This window comes from Lissotriton vulgaris, chromosome 10 (assembly GCF_964263255.1).
Source record: "Lissotriton vulgaris chromosome 10, aLisVul1.2, whole genome shotgun sequence".
Classification (NCBI taxonomy): Eukaryota; Metazoa; Chordata; class Amphibia; order Caudata; family Salamandridae; genus Lissotriton; species Lissotriton vulgaris.
The window spans coordinates 1049648446-1049670460 of NC_141698.1; the positions used below are offsets into that span (position 1 = coordinate 1049648446).

Consider the following 22015-nt stretch of genomic DNA (forward strand, 5'->3'; position numbering starts at 1 on the left):
GTCAAAATAGAGAAATGCAAGTTTAGGAAGACTTCCATAGACTATTTGGGTCACAATCACTGAAGGAGGAATTTTACCTAAAGAGAATTTGATCTCTACCATTTCTAAGATGTCTCCCCCTGGGAACAAAGAAGAATTGATGAGTTTTTTGGGCCTTGCTGAGTATTATAGCAAGTTTGTGAGGGATTTTGCCTCATTGTGTGCCAACATGAGATATTTGTTGAAGAAAGGTGTGGAATTCATTTGGGGCGAAAAATGTCAGCACGAATTTGAAGTCATCAAGGAAAAACTGGCCTCTGCCCCGAAGTTGAGCAGTTTTGACCCTTCTGAGAAGTCTATCTTGATTACTGATGCAAGCTTGAAAGGTTTGGGTGCGGTGCTTGTACAGAAATTTGAGGGCACCGAGAATGTCATTCTTTTTTTGTCGAGGAGTTTAAAGGGAGCTGAAACTCGCTACTCGGTGATTGAGCGTGAAGCACTTGCTGTTTACTGGTCCGTCAAGAAGCTTAAAAACTTACTATGGGGAACCACCTTTGAGGTTAGGACGGATCACAAGCCGCTTTGTGAAATTTTGAAGAAAAAGGGAATTGATGCAGTATCAGGTAGGATCACGAAATGGGTTGTTGGGTTGCAAGATTACGATTTTGATGTGAAATATCTACCTGGAGTGGAAAACAAGGTGGCGGATGCCTTATCTCGCCTTGTTCCTGTTTCTGAGACTAGTGGTGAGGAGGATATTGATGAGGATGATGAAATGGTTTGTGTTGTGGAGGAGGCTGTCATTGATAAAGAGAGGTGGTTGAGGATGGTACAAGAAGATTTGGTTCTTGTGGAGGTGCTCAAGCTCTTGATGACAGGATGGAAGGCTAAACCGAAATCAAACGAAGGGCTTGAGAAATTTTGGCATGTTAAGGATCAGCTTTCGGAGCAAGATGGTTTACTTTTTATTTATTTATTTTATTTTATTTTATTTTAGCTGTTTTATATCGCGCTCATATACTACCAGAGTGTCCTGGCGCGTAAAAAAGAAACAAGCATGTGGCCGGAGAGAAAGAAGAGATCAGAATTTTCTTTCAACTATGAGAAAATTTAATAAGCCATTCTGAAAAGATAAGTTTTAAGTGCCTTCTTGAATGTCACAAAATTTTCAGTTAATCTCAGGGAAAGGGGGAGGGTATTCCAAGTCCTAGCCGCGGTGACAGCAAGTGATTGGCCTCCCAAGCGAACTCGCTGAAATCGGGGTACTCTTAAAAAATTACAATCAGCTGAGCGCAGAGCCCGAGTAGGGACATAGCGGGAAAATCTGTCCCTCAAATAAGAGGGGCCAAGGTCATGAACTGCTTTAAAGGCTATAGTAAGAATTTTAAAGGTTATCCTCTGCGCTACTGGCAGCCAGTGTAGTTCCTTCATGTGGGTCCGAGTACTTTCTCTATATGGCACATTGCACAGTAGGCGAACAGTCGCATTTTGAATGATCTGAAGCTTTGAGACCAGAAAAGCCGGAGAACCACACAGCAGAGAGTTGGCATAGTCGAGCCGTGATAAAATAAGGGCTCTTGCGACCGACTCTCTTGCTGAAGACGGCAGATAAGGAAAAATCTTTTTAGGGGCACTAGACTAGTTCCACCTCTGGCTCTTCGGGATGAGCTTATGTCTTTAGCGCATATTGGACATTTGGGGGTCTCAAAAACCAAGGAGATTTTGAGGAGATCATATTGGTGGCCAAATATGGATTTGGAGGTGGAGCGTAAGATTAGGGATTGCATAGATTGTGCTCTTAGTGAGAGGGTGGCAAAACCTAAGGTCCAGCCTATGGTAGTTAGGGATAGACCAAATGCACCTTGGAAAGAGGTAGGTTTAGATATTTTGGGGCCTATTGTTTCTGCTGGTTGTGAGTAGTATGTTCTTGTCCTTGTTGATTTCTTTTCTAGGTGGCCAGAAATTGCCATTACTCGTGGTATCGAGACTAGACATGTGGTGGCTTTCTTAGCCAAGCTTTTTGCAAGGGAGGGCATTCCTAACACCATTCTCACGGATAATGGTCCCCAGTTGGTGTCTAAAGAGATGGAACAATTCTTGTTGAAACAAGGTGTTAAACACAAAAAATCATCTTTGTACCACCCAGAAACCAACGGTATAGTGGAGAGATTTAACCGTGTCCTTAAAGAAACTATCAGGATGGCTAAGTCTGCTGGCACAGACTGGAGGGCAGATGTTTTTAAGAAGGTTAAAGTTTATAGGCTATCTCCCCATGCTGTTACTGGGAAGACCCCCTTTGAACTTTTTAGATCGCGTAATGCGAATACCCTTGTGGTGCCTGCATGGGTTAATGATCTGCAACCAAGTTCTCCTGATTTGAATGATGATTGGATGTTGCGTGAATCCTCTAGAATTGAGAATAGGAAAAGAATTTTTGATGCAAAGAATTCTGTAAAAGTCACACCTGTCAAAGTGGGTGATTGGGTGCTTATTAAGAATCCCTGTAAAAACAATAAGGCTCTTTCTGCTACCTTTAAGAAGCCTATTCGTGTCATCAAAGTTTTTAAGAACGCCATCAAAACTGCAGACCATCGAGTTTGGAATTTGAACAGGGTGGTGGTGGTCAGAGATGAACTTGTGGAGGCTTCTTCTGGTCGTGATTTTCAAACTACTAGAGATGAACCTTCCTCACTTCCTCGCAAGTCCACTAGAGTTTCTCATTCTCCTGAGTATTTAAAAGACTATGTGACTGTGTGATTTATGTTTTTATGATTGCTCTTTTATCTTCATATTTTTGTTCTTGTTGTTAGAAGGGAGATGTGTGGCATCGTGGTTCTGTGTCCTTCTGTGCTTCATGACGTAGCTGCGCTGATGTCATGAAGCACTGGAATCTCCTGCACATCTCTTAGAATTTTATGCTTTGTTCAGCAAGCAGTTGTAGCCTTATCTTGATGCTGGCTGGATGCTCACCTGTGGATGGGATCTTTCTTCTGAATAAAACCTGAACTTATTTACCCTTCAACTCGTGGATTCATACTTTACAGCCACTGAGACCCCTTGTCTCAAAAGACTTCTTCGAAAGAAGACCACTTGCAACATGGCAGCAGTATGCACAGTATACGTATCTACAGCCACACATGCTCCAACCAAAACGTTTCCATATAACAAGTATGAGTCAGTGGATTCCAAGCTTTCTTAAGCATTTTAGTCATCACTGGGGAAGATTTAGGAGTCAACCTGCCCAATTCAAATGATCTGGGGGTCCCCCCTTTGATAACAGACCTTGCTAAGTAGACAATTGGAGCCCAGGATGCAGCTTGTCATCACTTTTCCCAGTTTGATAATCCTGTGCAGATTCAGCTCCAATTATGAACGTTTCGTTGCTGGTGCTGGAGCTGATGCACAAATCTTGCGATGCAGGGTCAGGAAAATGTGTGCACGGACATCTAGGCCTGTTATTATAAAAAATGGCAAATATTTTTCTTTTCAAAATTTTGGTTGAAAGTGCGGACATAAAATGTCATTGTGGTCGCAAAGGAGCCACACATTGCACACCGCCATAGACAATGAGTAACATTCGATGACAGAGGTTTTCCGCGCTCACGTTTTTTAGGGATCAGTCTAGGCAAGAGGTGCACATCTGACCTTTTCTATCGAGTTACTAAGATGGTCATGAAATCTTCCCAGCCTGAACCACTGGGAGGTGGAACAGAAGTTGGTGAATAAACGAAGGTCTCCTTGCATTAACAGAGGAATGATTATAGTGCAATCTCTGACTGCTAGTGGGATGTGAGAAGGGTGGGAGGTTTGTTCACAACTAGCAGGAGGACTATTACTAGATCTATCTGGGTTATACAGAGAGTTTAGGGACTTCATCTGGACTTCTTTGTAGAACTAACGCACAATCATTTGTTAACTCGACACAAAGAATGTTAGCACATCACAAAAACAACTGGCAATGGATATCTGATGAGGGCACGTCTACACAATGGTGCTGTGGGAAGAATAAACAGCACCTTGGTTTTATTCCTCCAATACACATCATCGGAAAAAATACAAAGTTTTTTTCTCTCCAAAACACATCTTCTAAAAAAAACGTAATGCGTATCCCGGTGTGGACCTAAAGGGCGAATGAGAGACCAAAGAAAATCATTACTCTTTTAGAAATAAAGGGGTGGCCACTGGTAATGTCACAATGGGCGTTACTCGTTACTTTCATTAATTTCTTTTACTGTACAAATTGGTAATGTATTTATGCCTACTGCTAGTAAAACTGCTGCTGTCACACTGCTGGTGCGTGCCTCACAAGAGCAGTACTGCACAAATCCAACACTTTCTGTACTCCTGGTGAAGCAGCACAGTCAGTGTGGCACTTTAGGGGTTACCTTTAGATGTAGTAAGGCTGAATCCTCATTTTTGTTACACTTAGTGAATAAGTACTTCTGTGGTCACACTAGCCTGGCAGTCTGTTACTCTCAATAGGTGGGACTGTCTAAATGGTTGCTCTAGACCCGCCGAAGGAAGTGATGGGGCGGTGATGATTTCTAGAAACCTTATGCAACAAATACAGCTACAGCCATGCTTCCTGCACACCTGGCGAAGGTTATTTGCATGCCGACTCTGCAGGGAAACAAACGTGTTTTGATGGCTTTGCTGATGAGCCTAAAACCTGGAGGCAAGGTTTTGAATCCTGGCATTGGCACCTGCCCAAACACGGTTTGCTCCCCTTTCCTGAAACTGGTAAGTGTGTGCTGTAAAAGATGTTTGAGTATGTAACTTAAATATAAAATGTAATGCACTTTCGTCGCTTTGTCCCAGTCATTGGTCATCTATGCAACCTTTCCAGTGACCCCATCTCCCACCTTCTGACTATGTGCAGTACTTAATTTTACAAATATCTTATCCTCCTTCTGCTCAAAAGATTCTTCCTTTGCAATAACCTCCAAGTCCGAAGGTAAAATCCTTGGCAGCTTCCGTAACTCCAAGGGTTGGCCTAACTTGAACCTCCTTTTGTGCAAAACTCACATAAGAGAACTCATATTTTAGTACATTTTACTTTTAAAAATAGACTTTCAAATAGTAATGGTCTATGGGTTATTATGTGAATGACTAACGTTCTTTAATAACATTTGTGAACCTTTAAATCAAGTATTGGATCATTTTGTAGCTGTGGCAATAAGTGTATTATTGCAGCATTATGGTTTGATATACCGGTTAACACACAGCCCTCGGATATCTGAGGAGTCGTCCTACTGGCTACCAAAGATGGCTCACCCTTGATCAGGGTGAAATGAAATGAAAATGGAATGAAATGAAATGAAATGAAAAAGATTCTTAATAGAGCGCACTGTGACCAAACGGCTTCCTGGCGCTAGAGGTAAGGGCTGAGGGAGGTGGGGGAAGCCAATACTGTTTAGCAGGAGTACGCAATAGAAAACAAATGAGTTTTTAGGGCCTTGCGGAATTGAGAGTAAACAGTGATTGATCTGATCGACAGAGGGAGGCTATTCCAGAAAGAGGGACTCAACACAGAGAATCTGGTGCCTCCAGATTTGGATCTGCGAAACGGAGGTACATTGGAAAGGAACTGATTAGAGGAGCGGAGGGAACGGTTGGGTCTGGGGAGGGTTCTGTTAAGGTTTGCAGGGAGCAAGACCATGTAGTTGCTGAAGGCGAATGAGGATGTTGGACATGATTAGGATTTAAAACAAAATTACTTTTGGGTGCATTGACAAAAAAAGTCTGCAAAAGTGGAGCAGTAAGCTGGTGTCCAAGAGTGAAATACAACTACAAGGCCACAAATACACAACAATGAAGAAGTCAAATCAATTTAGTAACCAATGTCATCTAATTGTAAATTATCAGCATATGGCTTATACTTTATTGGATAACAGGCACATATTTACAAAAAAACAAAACTGTGCACTGTTTCTAGGATCTTTGATCATAAATCGAAAGTAAAAATTGCAAAACTAGGCAGTACAAGCCAAAGTATGCAAACTATTCAGTCCAACAATGTCCCCAACATCCATTGGCGCAATAAAAGAAATAAACGTACAACGTCAAGCATTGCATTTCTGCCTTGAGTAGTGCACACTAATGCATAACACAAACAGCAGCAACATGTCAACCTTCATTTCCATGGAACATGCATTTTGAAAATGATCAAATGAAAAAAACAAACACAGCACAGCCACTTGAGAGGACTTCAGTAGCGGGACAGGTTTTTTTCCAGTGGTCTCCAGCAGATGCATTCTTGCTGGTGCAGGAGTTTCTCCAGGAGATGTTGTCGAGGGGTTACTGGAGACTGGGCCAGCAACCTCCTTGACAAAAGATGATTGCTTGGTGAATACGGATGTCCTCAACTTTGGTGCAGCGTCAGAAGCTCACATTATGACAAACTCAGTTTGACTGCGGTATGAATGGCCATTGACCTGACAACACCAGGACAACACCAGGAGAAACAGCACCACAAATGGACACTCCGGCACGGATGTGGTTGGGGACAATTCAATAGACCTTCCCAGCCTGCATTTCTATAGTTAATTAAGCACTAAATTACCTATGGTGGTTTCACAGAACTTCTCCGCTGCCACCTCATTGGCGATGTTCGCACCCATCAAGACGCTGATGTCTATTCCCATTTTCTCGCGGATGATGTCAGAAATCAGCTTGAGACCCTCCGGTCCTTCGTCTATTCCCTGCAGCAAGCATTTAAGAGACATGAGGAGAAACAATTATTCACTGCCATTAACAACTTCTTAGTGCAAGTCTTTTAATGGGGACAAAACAAACAAAAACAAAGTAAAAAAGTAAAAAAAACACGAGAATCCAGTTTAACTGCACATCAGATTTCCATTCAGAGGGGAAAGATCCCTAAGGCAATAACTTTCAAGACTGTGTCTAACGGAGATGTGAAAAAACTACTAAAAAGCAGAAATCACCAGAAACAAGGTATTAATATCAGTCATTCTGAGCCACGGGCAATTTGCGGTGAAGTCAATTAACTGGCCTGGGAACTTTGCTCAAAGACACCCAGGGAGAAAGCAATTCTCTGTGAGAAACCCCTGGCTGCTCGCCTGGAGCGAACTACTTTATAAGAAAACTGTATCCTGAACACAGAAAAACGACGAACACTATCAGATAACTAAAAAGCAACTTTAAAGAGGAAACGAAATCTGCTTTTCTGGAGGATTTGAAAAAATAATGCACAAAATGACTGCACCAATACACATGGAAGTAGCAAAAATCTAGGGCTCTCTACTAGCAAGGTTAAAGGTACCCATCTGAATGCCACAGGGTCGTTGCCTTCCCTTGTACAGAATCTGGCATTTCTGGTTTTGCTCCGTTAGCCAGGCTTTCATCTGCATAGAAGGCCACCTACCTACCTCCCTGTACGTCCAGTCACTGCACAAGTCAGGATAGTCGCTTGCTGTCGCTTCCTGCGCACAGGGAGAGGTAGAAACGGGCACAGTGTGCAGTAGGATCTCAACACCCTTTTTCCCTTAGTAGATGTCAGGCATTTTAAGACCGAGGAAGCCTTGGATTTTCAGAGGGAGGGCTCAGAAGGTCATTTTGGTTTCCTACATTGCCAAGGCACAAGCCGATGCTCATAACCATAGAGTGGCACCTTTTTCCTTTTAATGGGAGTCAGCTGCTCCTTGACCTAAGGCACATCCAAAGAGCCATGGAAGGAAAGGTCTACCCTAGTAATACGTTTCAAATTATTTATTCGACCTATTTAGGTCATAAAAGAATCCACAGAATAAGTACATACTATAAATAAGTAAATAAATAAATAAAAGCATTAAGATACAAATCTGACTCAGTGGGATACAATTTCTAAGATACCATTAGGGTCTAATACAATAAATCCATGCTCATATAAAGACCTCATAAAACCTAAAACATACTCGGTCATGAATTTACAAAAAAAAATATGTGACAAAGAGAAAAACATCATACATTTACCCAACCATTGCTTTTCTTGCCCAAATGGCAGACTTCAGAAAGGCAGGCGAGCTTAGTGACTCCAGGTGAACCAGAGTTACCCTACACCGTCGGACCGCTAACTTTCTTAGCAAGAGTATAAAAAAGTGCTTACGTGACAAACTGTGCAAATCGCAAGAAAGGTGCAGGGCAGTAATGTTTGAACAGATTGGTTAGCATACGGGCATGAAGATCGTATGTTCCCCTCTAGGTCTGGCACACCTTTGATATACAGGGACCGATAAATTGTGCCGGCCCTGAAACATAAAAGAAGCAAACGCTCCCATTGGGTAAGATCAAGGAATAACCACACAGCTGGTTCCGCTGTTGCTAAGGATCTAAGATCATTCTGGACTATGCACATTTGCACAGTGCTTTAGGAACATACCTGTTATATTGTACTTCGGGTCTTCCAGCTAGGCTGGGACTGCACATCTTTGATGTACCTTTGGTTCTAATGTGATGTCATGGGCCAGTGGGACCGTTGACCGTTGGCTCCAGATGTCAAGGATGATGTGTGGGGTTTTTCTCTGACCAATAAACTCCTATTAAGAAGAACCTATCTTCAGCGTCCTGACTTTGACTACAACAATACCTTTCACCTTTGATTTGTCTTTTTGTGATGCTACTTGGATCTGTAAAGGAAGAAGGCAACCCCAGAGTGGCTAGAGTATTCCAAATGTAACTCAGCCATGGGATGGCCTTCTGCAGTCTAAGGCACTCTAGGAATATGTCCCTGAATAAAGTGGCTGCTGGATTATTCCAAATACTGCCCCACAATGAAAGAGGGGCCAAAAGCGCCTTATTTGTAATAAATACCTAGTTAAGCTCAGAGTGTAATAAAGCTAGAAGTTGTCAGTGGTAATTACAACAACCGACGGAGAATACGATTTTCCTCTGCTGCTAGAAAGGAAGTATAACTAAAACCCCTAGCAATATTATAGCACACCAAGCAGGATGGTGAAGTATTAATAAAGGTAAGAACAGACTTCCTGGCACAGAGAGGGGACTTCCTGGTTTATAAGGAGAGACGTCGTAGCACAGTCCTGCACACATCCATCTGGTCCTGTGCATAACTTCACTGTCAATTGAAGCATGTCCCCAGGAAACAGGGGTTTCTCCTACATACACATTGCTACAATAGACACATTAATCAGATACACTGTTTATATTTTTTAATAAAATAAAATAAAACAGTTAGACCTCTAGCAGGAATTTCCGGGTATTTTTACGAAAATAAACAGTGTTTTTTCTTTTAAAGAACACTACCAATGAAAACTGTGTTCATAATAAAAACAAACACTGGTAAAGCCAATAGGTCTCACCCGTGAAACCTATTGACTGAGCCAATGTTTACCCTCTTCCACAACCCCCAAGTGACTGTTTACACACACAAGCCGGGAGGCCATTTTATTATATTTTTTTAGTATCCTTTATTCTTAATTTAGTGTTCCAGAATGGCAGGCGGCCATCTTGGAATGATAAATTCAAAAATAAAATATGCTTAGTATGTTGTGCAAATAGGGAGAAGCTAGTGACGCTATAACAATGTACAATTGCCGGGCCCTCGCAAAAATTAAAAATAAATAAATAAATAAATAACAAAAAAACTAAGGATTGGGAGTAAATCACCAAAAGTGAGCGGCCTGATGATAAGTGTTCAGATGCTGGTCCGTTGCAAAAAGATTTTTTTTTTTTAAAGGTACTAAATATGAACTGAAGCAGGGTAGAGGTGGAGATAGGACAGCGAAGCCAGGAGATAGAGAGCCGGAGAACGTAGAATAGAAGGTTAAGAATAAGGGGCTTAGCTAAAGCCCACTATATGGTTTAAGACCTTTGACCACAACAGCTAAACCTGCCTGTAGGCCAGACCTAAAAAGGGGACTCCGAGCCAACTACTTGGCTCTACAGTAGATGTCCACTTCAGCATATACAGAACAAACGACGGCATTGAAGAGCTCGTGTATTTGTATTCTTCAGTGAACAAGAATATCCATGTTTGAGCAGACAACACATGAAAACTCTGTTTTTAACCAACAATTACAACGATAATCCATAAAACAGTTCCTTGTAAATGGACAAGATATGGACTAAAAGCACAACTGTGACCTTTCTCATGGCAGAAAGTGCTTTTAACCGGAGACGTTTTAAGGCATGGGCAAAGTGGGCTCTTGCCCAGGGCCCCAGCCTTTCAAGGGCGTCCTGATAGAGATAGCCCTGTTCTACAGAGTGTTTCCCTGATGACTTTAAATAATTCTTAAACAGAGTGTTTTAAGTACCGTTTTCCTTTAATTTATTTTTAATATGGGGTAATGTGAGAGTCTATTACAGACAGTTTGCAGAGAAATGTATTTATGCTACATCCATAAAAAAAATTATTTCATATCAAAACATAACCTCTCATATGAGAAATGGGAGGGTGTCACAGAAATTATTTGCAGTAATAATAGTGAGCTGCTGCTGTGGTGCAATATTAAAAACAGGCGTCACTATAATTGAATATTAGATGTAAGCATATTTAGAATTTGGACCAGTGTGCCTGTGCACTGTCAGTGAACTGGCCAAAGAGGGCATGAAAGAGCAGAAACTGGATCATTAAATCAAAGCTGTTCCAAACAAGGGCTCCAAAACACGTTTGGCCCAGGGCTCCAAAAACCATTAAGATGTCCCCGCTTTTAACTAAAAAGTTTCAGTAGATGACACATTAATCCTAGGTTTATTCTCCTCCGGTAACTAGCATGATGGCGAAAAGAACACCACAGAGTCACAAGTAGAGCATGGGAAGGTAGAAGGAACAAATTTAAACATTACCAAATGACCGATAACGCAAATTACTGTACATTTTAAGGCCAACTGTGTTTTCACAATATATAATCAGGTCGTGCAGGGTTGAAACGCTTAGCCCAGTCCACAAAAGATGGATGTGAAGGGACGGCTGATGTACAAACCTCACCTATCACAATATGAACTGTCATAATAGAAGGTCCCAACTACACAAAGAAGACCTTCACTACCTGAAAAGACTAAACTTTAAAAAAAGGAACTATGCTCCCAGGGGTCTCAAAAATGTATGTCATGTGGGAGAAGAGTGATAACAAGGTAGGTAGCTAATTTGGGGGCTGGAGTTGCCCTGACTGCCACATCTTAGGCAGGAAATGTCCTAGGACCTCAATCCAGAAAGATATTATGCTGCACATCTCCACTGGAAGGGGTGGTGAAAACCAGAATCTACACACCTTCAGGCCCTCCTGTTTTATAATACAAGCTGAGTGATCTAAGCAAGATTCTGCTTCAAAATGCTCCGACACCATGTGTTATAGCATGGGTACTTGCAAACATTTTCCAGGGGGTCAAAGAGTTTGCCTGTAGTGTGATCGAGGGCCGCATGGATGGCAGGTGGATGGTCTAAGGTGGGCATAGAGGAAGCGAAGCATGTACATATAGAGGCCGAACTGCATATTATGAAGCCAGAGAACCTGGGAACAATCCTGGCTTCTCCATTTGACCAAATTGTGTGATACTTCTTTTTTTTCCATTATCACATATAAGAGGACCTCGAAACACATGCCTTCAGGATGCGCACTGTATGGAACCTTCTCATGCATTTTTATTTGCTTAACTATGCCGCCATCCATGTATAGTAGGAACCCTGGCCGCTCATATGGTAAACATCAAAAAGACTTGCCTCTTAGTTCCCTATTTGCGGTGTTGTCAGTGTGGAGGAGAAGCATGAATGTTTCTAAATTCATCTTTGCAAACGATCACTTTAAAGATAAAAAGTCTCAATTCACTGATATAATCTAATGTACTAAGACCAAACACTTCTGCATGTCAATGAAATACACTTTCTGAATTTTAAAGAGACTGTCATTTTTACAGTTGGAGCATCTCTTTAGAAATGAAGATGTTCCTAAATTTAAATGGTAAACAACATCTTAATTACTTCCCTTAACTTCAGTTAAGCTGTAAATGAATAAATGCCAATTTATTTAACATACTTCTCAACATTTGTGCTGAGTCGAAAAACTGCAGCTCAGTGATGCTGTTGACCAGGGGGCCGCATGCGGACCCCGGGCCGTGCTTTGAGTGCCACTGTATTATATTCAAAACAATTTAAGGTGACCATGCAAACACTGACACAAGGATGCTCAATGTTGGTTGATCAAGGCTAGATCCATGCCAGATTTTCAGGCCGTAAGGGAGAAAATTGCATAACAATTAATCTAAATTGTAATAATTTACATAGTCAGAGGGTACCATGTATGTCTGGCATGGATCCGGCCCTCATGAACCAACTCTGCATATTCCAGTTTGAACTCCTATTCTGGCAAAGTGAAGGATGCCTCGAGCAAGTATGGAATTTTTGGAGAATATTTAGAAAGCAGGACCCCAGAATGGCCCTAGAGTTTTAAACTGAATCAGTGAACCCCCTGGAAATTGAAGCAATGAGTCCGCTGGACAGCATTGGGTTTGTCAGCTGCAGAGCACGGAGCTTGTCAATTAATTGTAGGATATTCCATATGCACAAGCCTTTCACACTTTCCTCTCCTTCCCCGGCTGAAAATAATACCCCTTCCATTGTACCTTGATCAGGGTGATCCCAAGAGCCTTCTGGGCCACCTTCCCTCGGATCTCATCACAGATCTTATGAATGAACTGGTGGGGAATGACGAAGACCAGGAGGTCGGCTCCTTGCACCGCGTCCGAGAGGTTTGGAACAGCGACCTGCACAATGATAGAAGGTAAACGGTTTAACGGTCACCTCTGGAACTATGGAGACCTCAAATGAGACACAAAAGAATCACACACCAAGCGATATGCAGACTAAGAACAGCAATGTGTACATTTTAAATGCAGGGACACAAACACTGTGCATATCTGGTGCACAAAAGGCTACTTTTGCATTGCACATTTTCCAATGCACACAACTGATGAAATATAAAGCACTCCAAAGCAGCGGGGATTATCCTTTTTTCAATGCCTTATCTGTTCTCAACAGGAATAGGAAATCGATATAATTCTTTATTCGATTAATTAATAAGCATAAAAGTTTAAGTTAAAGTTACAATCACCGGTAACACACTCATAAAACAGGAAGGCTATAAATAAATCTACATTAAAAAGATTATATAATACATAGTCTTTAAAACTAGGATAAAAAAGTAATCATGCTTTAGTGCACATATTTAACAGAGTATTTACATATAATTAGCAGCATTCAAATGTAAAGCACTTTTTTTGAAGGACACAACAGCTGCCATAACAGTTGGATCAGTCAACATCTGTAAATGTAAAGAAGCAGGCCTATGCTGATAAAAACCCATAACCTTAAAATGGGGAGTAAGCGACTTTTACGCGGGTAGCGATACGTTGGACAGAATAATACCAAATGGCCCAAGGTTTGTGGGGTAATTCCATCACAATGGACAGGTTAAAATGGAATTATGTTCATATTGTCCAGGAGGGAAACAAAGGCAGCACTGTATCGAACCCAATCGAAATCTTGTAAGCAAAGATCTCTCCCATGGGTTTTTGACCAAGGTAAGATAAGGCTCAAGCCCTGGATTCGATGTTATCATCTTGCAGGCTCTCATAATCTGTCTCTCCAGAGCCCTAGTTTCCCTCATTTGCATAGCTACACTAAAAAAAAAATGTATCTTTCATGCTTGTCGCATCAACTTTAACAATAGACTGGGGAGTATAGTACAATTTGGGGTGTTCCAGTTTCATTGCAAAGTTCTTGATATAAGCCAACCATGGTATCTTATGCCCCAGATCATAGTCAAGACAATCCTGGATTACAGCACTATTAAAAGATGTGTGGTCCCCACACCAAACGGAAACCCATATAAGAAATGGGGCTAATTTTCCAAAATATTCTACAAACGCCAAGCCCAGTTGTTCATGAATAAAAGTAATTGGGCTGGTAGGACAAACCCCAAGTATTTTCGGCAGAACTGGTTCTCTTCCCTCTGTATTTTGGTACAATTTTGATAGCCCCAAATTGCTGCACCGTATGTATTTACTGGCCGGCATTTCATCCTGTGAATTTGAAGCAGAGGAGCTATGGGCTTATTTCCTATTGTCGCAGAAAACTTAATGAGGGCACCACAACCTTGGTTGAACTGTTGGCCTCCAGCAGCCATGCAAGGGCTCCATTTTCAATGTTGATCAAAAGTAACTCCCAAATATGGGAAGGAGTTGACCCACGAAAATACTCTGCCCGTAATAGTTAAAGACCCAACTTTGGAAGTTATCCAACCACAAATCTTTAGATCCGTTTTAGAGATGCGGGTGTCCAGGTCAATGTCATTCATAACATTTACAAACAGATCCACCAATCCCCTAAAACCATTAGCTGTGCAGGATAACAAAACGGTGTCATCTGCATACATCAGAGGCAGACAAAGACAGAGTTAACCCTAGGCATGTTTAATCCATTAATATACAACAATAAAAACACAAATTAAGGGGGTCCGTACACTCCTCAGCGTGCATAGAACGTAAAAAATCCAGCAAGATTTTAGGCAATCCCATATCCGCCCATAAAGACCACATCTTTGACCTATTTACTCGGTCAAAGGTGCTGCTTAGGTCCATAAACTCTTAGTGGACGGTGCTTTTCTTTGCCACAACATATTTCCCGATCAGCAGCTCTAGGTTAAGACATTGTTCCATTGTTCCCTTGCCCTCCCTAAAGCCATACTGAACAGGTCTTAGAAAATTTTTGGTTTAGACCCACTCCTCTATTCTCTTAAAAATAACTCTTCCAGCCACCTTTAAAATTGAACGTAACAAGGAAAGGACCTATAGGAGCTGAGTTTCTGGCAGTCCAGTTTTTTTTTTAAGACTGGAAAAAAAGTGGCAGACATCCACTTCTTGGGTATACCTCTGGCTGTGGCTGTATCAAGGGTATTAGTCAATAGCAGGGCCCAAAATGAAATATTTGATTTATATAAGTTCATTGGGATCCGATCAGGGCCAGGAGCCTTATTGGCAAGAAAGACTGATCCTGATAGCTTCCCATACTTCCTCCAATTCAAATATTACAGCTAGGGGTGAACACATTTAGATCCTTGTCCTATTCTTTGAACCTGCCTGGGTCCTCGGAGTAGACATCAGTAGAGTGACTTGCCCACTGTTCTGGTGAGATGTTTATCCCTATGTCAACATGGGCACCTAGCATCGAATGCTTACCCTTGACTATCTTCCAAAAGCCCCTGGAGTCACCCTTAGCGCAGGCCTTCATTAACCTGTCCAAGAATTCCTTTAGTGTTTGATTCCTATACTTTATGATCAGCTTTCAGCTTGCTCTAGCCTGGATAACATCGGCTTAATTTTAGTCCTAGTATTAAAAGTCTCTCTTAGCCGCTTATTTGCTAATCTGCAGTTGTGGTCAAAACACCCAGATTTCTTCTGCTTCCCTGGTGCAGAAAGACTCTTCATGATCTTGTTGAACAAGTTACTTACCTTGGGTAACAATATATCTGTAAAAAACATTAGTTAGCAATAGATTCCTTACCTTAGAATTACCCCCAGGCGTAAGACTGGATCCGGAAAGTTTTCGTCAGCAGTACCCCTGCGCATCGGTAGGCGTCGTCGTGCAGCTCCGCATACGTCGTTGGCGTCGAGATCATGTTGCTGGAGCTACTTAGACGCGCCCACGCGCACTCACTTCAGCTCTGTACACTACTTTACGCGCCAGGAACGCAGAGCCATGCAATATACTGACCACTGGTGCATTGAAACTAGGACCCTGAAAAGGGATGACCTTAAATCTAGAAATCAGTTTGTAGAACGGGGAGGATGTGTGGGGCAGTAAGGAATCTATCACCAAGTAATGTTTCTTACAGATCTATCGTTACCAAAGGTAAGTAACTTGTTCATCTGAAAGAAACAAGTTAGTGATAGATTCCTTACCTTAGAATAGATACCCCAGCAAAACCAGCCTTGGTGGTGGGTCTGCGAACAAAGATCACACCAGAAAGTCACGGAGAACAGAACGGCCAAAGAAGCGGTCTCTCTGGACTGGACTGTCAAGGCAATAGTGCTTAGTAAGAGTGGGCAGCGAGGCCAACGTGGCGGCCTGATAGATGTCACCCTGGTAGAATGGACGTGCAACCCCCAGAGGTTCCTTTTTAGCCAGAGAATAAAAGGCCTTGGTACACAAGACGACCCAGTGGGAGATAGTCCTCTTTTGTACGGCCCGGCCTTTCTGGACACCCACGTAGCCAACAAAGAGTTGGTCGTCCACCCGGAACTGTTGTGTGTGATTCAGGTAAAATGAGAGCGCACGGTTTGGGTCCAGACGGTGGAGCCTCTCTTCCTCTCTGGAAGGTTGCGGAGGCGGGAAGAAAGTGAGCAAGGTGATAGCTTGCCTGATGTGGAAGGCAGTAACAACCTTGGGCAAGAAGGAAGGATGAGTGAAGCACAACCTTGTCCGGATAGACTGACCGAAAAGGAGGCTTACAAGAAAGAGCCTGGAGCTAAATCACGCGCCTAGCGGAGATGATGGCAACCAGGAAAGCAGTCTTCAAAGTCAATAAATGAAGACAGTTGTGAAGCGGCTCAAAGGGAGCGCACATCAAATAGGTAAGAACCTGATTCAAGTCCTACTGCGGCATCACAAACAGAACAGGAGGGAAAAGTGAGTAATGCCTTTCAGAAATCTATTTACAAAAGGGGACTTGAAAAGAGAGGGCTGATCAGGGAGCCTGAGAAAGGCTGAAATTGCAGAAAGATAACCCTTAATAGTGCTCAGAGCAGAGCCCTGCTGGGCCAGAGAAGTAAGGTAAAAAAGGACTAGTGAAAGAGGGGCAGAAAGGGGATCCCCAGCCTTCGCTGTGCACCATGCCACAAATTTGTTTCACCCGCAGGCGGATGCCGATTTATTGGAGGGATGCCTGGCTGCCAAAATTATGTCACAGACTTCAGGAGGCAAGTCAAAAGGAATCAACTGTCGCCGCTCAATCTCCACGCATGTAGGCGGAGGCTGGGCAGGTTTGGGTGGAGGACCGTCCCCTGCTGCTGCGAAAGAAGATCCACCCGAAGAGGCAGTCGGATCGGGGGATCCATACTCATACTGAGTAGCTCGGGATACCAAACTCTTCGAGCCCAGTCCGGAGACACAAGAATGACTTGGCCCCAGTCGCGCCTGATCTTCTTCAGCACTCTGGGCAGAAGTGGTATAGGCGAAAAGGCGTACAATAGATAGCAGTTCCACTCATGAAGAAAAGTGGTACCTAGCGAGTACGGCCTTGGAAATTCTAACTCGCAAAAGTGACAAGTCACATTCTCTTCGGTGGCTAATAGATCTAACTAAGGCTCTCCCCACTGTTGAAAGAGACCTTGCGCCACCTCAGAGTGAAGAGGCCATTTGTGATCCATCATGCACCTGCGTTTGTCCGCCCTGGCGTTCAAAGAACCTGCCGAGTGCTGAACCGTCAAGGAAATGCCTTGACGATCCAGCCATGTGCAGAGACGCAGAGCCTTCTGACATAGGGTCCACGACCCAACCCCGCCTTGTTTGTTGCAATACCACATGGCGGTGGTGTTGTCTGAACACCTGCACTACTCTGCCTTTGACAGAGGGAAGGAATGCTTTCAGTGCAAGTAGGATCGTTAGAGCTCCAGAAGGTTGATACGGAGTCTGGATTCCGCCGGAGACCAGAGGCCTCTGATATCCGCCTCTCCCATGTGGCCGCCCATCCCAGGAGAAATGCATCAGTCATCACTGTGCGCTCCGGTTGGGGAAGGGAAAAGGATCTGCCGCTGACCCAACGTTGGTTCGTGAGCCACCACTCCAACTGTTGCGCAGTGCCCTCCGAGATCTGGATGTACTCTGACAGGTCCTTTTGATGCTGTGCCCACTGGAACTTCAGGTCCCACTGCAGAGCCTACATATGCCATCTGGCATGATTGGTCAGGAGGATGCAGGAGGCCATGAGGTCCAGCAGCCTCAAGGTCACCCTGACTGAAACCCAGGACAAGGGCCGAAAGATCGGAATCATAGCCAGAATGTCCTGGACTCTGTTCGGGAGGATAACCCCCAAACTGCACCGTGTCCAGAAATGCTCCGATGAAAAGGAGCTTCTGAGAGGGAATCAGGTGCGACTTTGGCACGTTGATGGAGAGCCCCAGCAAATGCAGGAGGTCGGCCGTAGTCTGGAGGTGGGGTACAACTGCATAGGGCGAGCCCGCCTTCAACAGCCAGTCGTCGAGATAAGGGAAGACTAAAACCCCTGCTCGTGGCCTACGATGAACCGCAGGTAACTCCGGTGGGCCGGCAGGACAGGGGTAAGAAAATATGCGTCCTCCAAGTCCAAAGCTAACATCCAGTCTTGCGAGTCTAGGGCAGGCAAGTGTGAGCATCTTGAACTTCTCCTTCTGGAGGAAGCGATTGACGGTCCGAAGGTCTAAGATAGGACTCAGGCCCTTGTCCTTCTTTGGAACCAGGAAGTAGTGGGAGTAGCAACCACAAACTACTACTGGCGTCGGAACGCGCTCGATGGCCCCCTTGGCCAAGAGGGCCGTAACTTCCTGCTGAAGAAGTGTCAAAAGATCCCCAACATGCCGTGGGACTGAGGTGGCATGGCTGGAGTGGTAGTCTCGAAGGGGAGGGAGTAGCCCCGTCGGACTATCTGCAGAACCCACCTGTCTGAAGTGATGGTGCGTCAGTGGGGGAGATGATGGCTAATCCTGCCACCCACTCGAGTTTGTGTGCTCCTTCCTTGGCCACGAAAGGAGCGAAAAGCAGAAGTGGAAGGTGTGTGCGTGGCCGAAAGGTCTAAGGACTTGGACGTAGCCCGCGAGCCCTTAAAACGCTCCAACGCACTGTCTGCCTTGTTACCAAAAAGGCAATTGCCATCAAAGGGCATGTTCATCAGAGTGTTCTGGACTTCCTCGGAAAAGCCAGTCATCCTCAGCCAGGCACGGCGGCTTAGCGCCACTGTCGTGGAAATCGCCCTGCCCAGCAAGTCAGCGTTGTCAAGGCTACAACAAATCTTGAATTTGGCAGCGTCTCTTCCCACACAGCAACAGCTTGATAGAGCACCGTCCGGGCCTCCTCCGGACACCGAGGCAGCACCTGCGCAACCGTGTCCCACACAGAATGGGAATAACGGCCCAAGAGGCATGCAGTGTTCAGAGACCACAGGCCCAAATTGTTCCATTTTCGGAAGGGAATGCGCTTGGGGACGCAGAGGCTTGGACAACGAAGCTCTCAGGGGGTAGGGTGTTGGGAGAGGAAAATGGGGTCACCCGGGGCGGCCGATGGCCTCGGGCCACGTTCTTATCCGCAGGAGCCACTGTGTTGGGCTTGGACCATGTGTCCAAAAGAACGTCCGAAAGTGCATCATTAAAGGGCAATGACTGCTCCGTAGAGGAAGACGCCGGCCAGAGCACTTCAGTCAGGAGGTTAGTCCTGACGGCCACCGTAGGGAGCCGTCAGGACCCCGCAGGGGTACTGCTGACTTTCGGGATCCATAAGTCACTATGGGGTAACCCAGTATCCCTCAGAACCTGGGCAAAACAGTTTAGTATACACAATGGTTCTGTCGGGTATATAGATTGATTACTTCAATTACATATTCATTTCAAACAGTTATTTCTTAATCAATCATCAAATGCTTTGAATGATCATCAAATGAGAACATAAAAATAGCAAATCCCAGAGAGAAAAAAGTAACAATATCTTTTTAATCCATAAATTAATTTCATTCAAGAGTACATTATTTTAAATGCAAGTAAGTTGATCATACATTGCAAATTACTCAATAACAAACGGCGCATATAAATAAAGTGCATACATTGTGACATAGTGCAATCGTGAGACAGTGAATTATATACAAGTGAGTGAAAGGGGAGGGTTTAGGTATTTTTTCATGAACACTTTATAGGACAGTATCAAAATTCCCTACCACACCCTCCAATGTCCTGAAGAAGACCTCAGACCAGGGCTCGACAAATCCACTTGCCCGCTCGCATTTGCGAGGGAGAATTGATGAGGGCAAGCTATTTTTAGGTCCTACTCGCCCATTCTGGCGAGTAGGAAGACAAACTAACTTATGTCCTCTGTCTTTGAAAACCGAGCAAACGTGGCAAGATAACAAGATTTAAAGGCATTTTTATTGCTCACAAAGGGAATGAGCAATAAAGATGCATTTAAATCATGTTAACTTGTCACTTTTGCTCCTTTTCCAGAGACCGAGGTCAAGTAGGTTGCAGTTGGGTCGAGGGGATTTTCCAAGGTACTAGACCTGCAGGACTAGCACCATTTTTCGGATTTTTCGAGCCCTGTCAGACCCATAACCAAGGCATCCCAGGGTCGAAACGTTGACGATAACGTAACCATTGGATCAGTATAGAACATTCAGTTACTAAGGCCGAATGAAATGGCATACTGAGTATCACAGCTAAACACCGGACCAAGTGGGGCCACGTCGTCTCCAGGGATGGGTCTTCCGTTATCCCCTTCCCATTTTCCTCGCAAGCCATCCAACGGTAGCAACTTTTCAGTCGATAGCCTCCTATAGAGGCACGTAATGGCCTTGAAAGTACCAGCTGCCATAACCACGTATTGGCAGCCAGGAAAGGTCGGCGGTTCCGAGAGTCCCATACCCCATTGTTTCTGAATACCAGTTACCAAAGCAGCATGCAATAAGTAATCTCCTCTCGGAGTTCATAGGTATTCTGCAGCTCTTGGAAGGGCAAGAGGGCCCCGTCCCCATATAAGTCTCAAATCATATGTAGCCCGAGATCCTCCCAGCCAGCCAGTGCCGACCAATTGCCGCCATGCGGGAGAGCCGTGCACACTCCCAGAGGTATCTCTTGGGCATACGGGCGAATGATACACGATAGTTTGCGACTGCGATTCCAGCAGAGACGAAGTGTACGTTCCTCAAGCGTGAGTCGATCTAAGTCAATCTTCTGGTGCAGTATTATAAAGGATATTACATGTCTGGGAAACAGTCTGCCCTGTGGCCCTTCCGGTCCCCTGAACTCCCGAGCCACCGCCTGAGTAGGCCATTGCAATTGTGCTGCCAGGTAGTACCATTCAAAATCAGGGACTGCCAGTCGCGGTAGATGAGCAGCAGCCAGGAAGTCATCAAGTTCCCCCAGGTATAAACGGCATCGCACCTCGGTAGAGGCGTTCATAGTAAGCAAAGAATTGGTCGTTAATTTCTTTCTGGGCATATATCAAGCGACCCTCCGCAGTACATAGGGTCAGAATCGGGGAGCCTCGGGCCGCAGGATTAGCCAACCATACCAGTAGGAGCCCACCTTATCTTGCTCAGCATGAGCCCGAATGAGGTATTCTTTATCGTCGAAACATTGTAGTTTTTCCATTAGTGTAGCGACCTCTTCACGTGCGGTCGAAACCGCCCCATGAGACTGAGTCCGTGTGGCTGGCCTGTTCCGCGTGGAGTAACCGATCCTCGCTCTGTGCAAGATCCCATAGTAGAGTCTTGCAAGCCCCCGCTGTGGAGGAGATGCAAACCCCTCGGATCACCACCTTAAAGCCATCCCATTCGAGGGCCCTACTCGACGCCGTCCCCTTATTTTCATTAAAGTAGCGCTCGATACCCTCCTGCACCAACGTCTTAAAAGCAGAATCCTACAGTGCCAGAGGGTTCAAACGCCAAATGGGGATTGGTTGCCGCTGCCTGGTCCACTGGGCCACCACCAAACAGGGATTATGGTCAGAGATAGTTCTCGCCAGGTATTCGCTGTGACGGACCAATCCCTGAACATCCGGGGAGCATAAAATACTGTCAAGTCTCCCTGAACATCCGGGGAGCATAAAATACTGTTAAGTCGGACATGGAGATCATGTGGAGCAGAATAAAAGGAATAATCCCTCTCGGCAGAAGGTTGCGTCCGCCATGCATCAACTAGACCCCACGTGTCCTGCCAATCCCTCCTACCTTTCACCACCCTATGGACTGCAGACTGAGCCAGAGGTGGGTGTGACCTATCTAATTCAACGTCTACAACAGCGTTAAAGTCCCCTCCGAGCAAAATCGTGCCAGCTAAGACTGTTGCTAGT

General features: G+C 44.5%; 1 protein-coding gene across 1 annotated transcript in view; it reads right to left on the reverse strand.

Annotated features, from left to right (window-relative positions):
- The window catches only part of GPD1L (glycerol-3-phosphate dehydrogenase 1 like), a 196534-nt gene that overhangs the window by 147311 nt on the left and 27208 nt on the right, over positions 1-22015 (reverse strand). The window contains exons 3-4 of the mRNA XM_086942106.1: positions 12553-12693; positions 6542-6680 (exon numbers count right to left, since the gene is read on the reverse strand). Of these exons, the coding sequence (XP_086798232.1) occupies positions 6542-6680; positions 12553-12693 (280 nt within the window). The remainder of the gene's footprint in view (positions 1-6541; positions 6681-12552; positions 12694-22015) is intronic.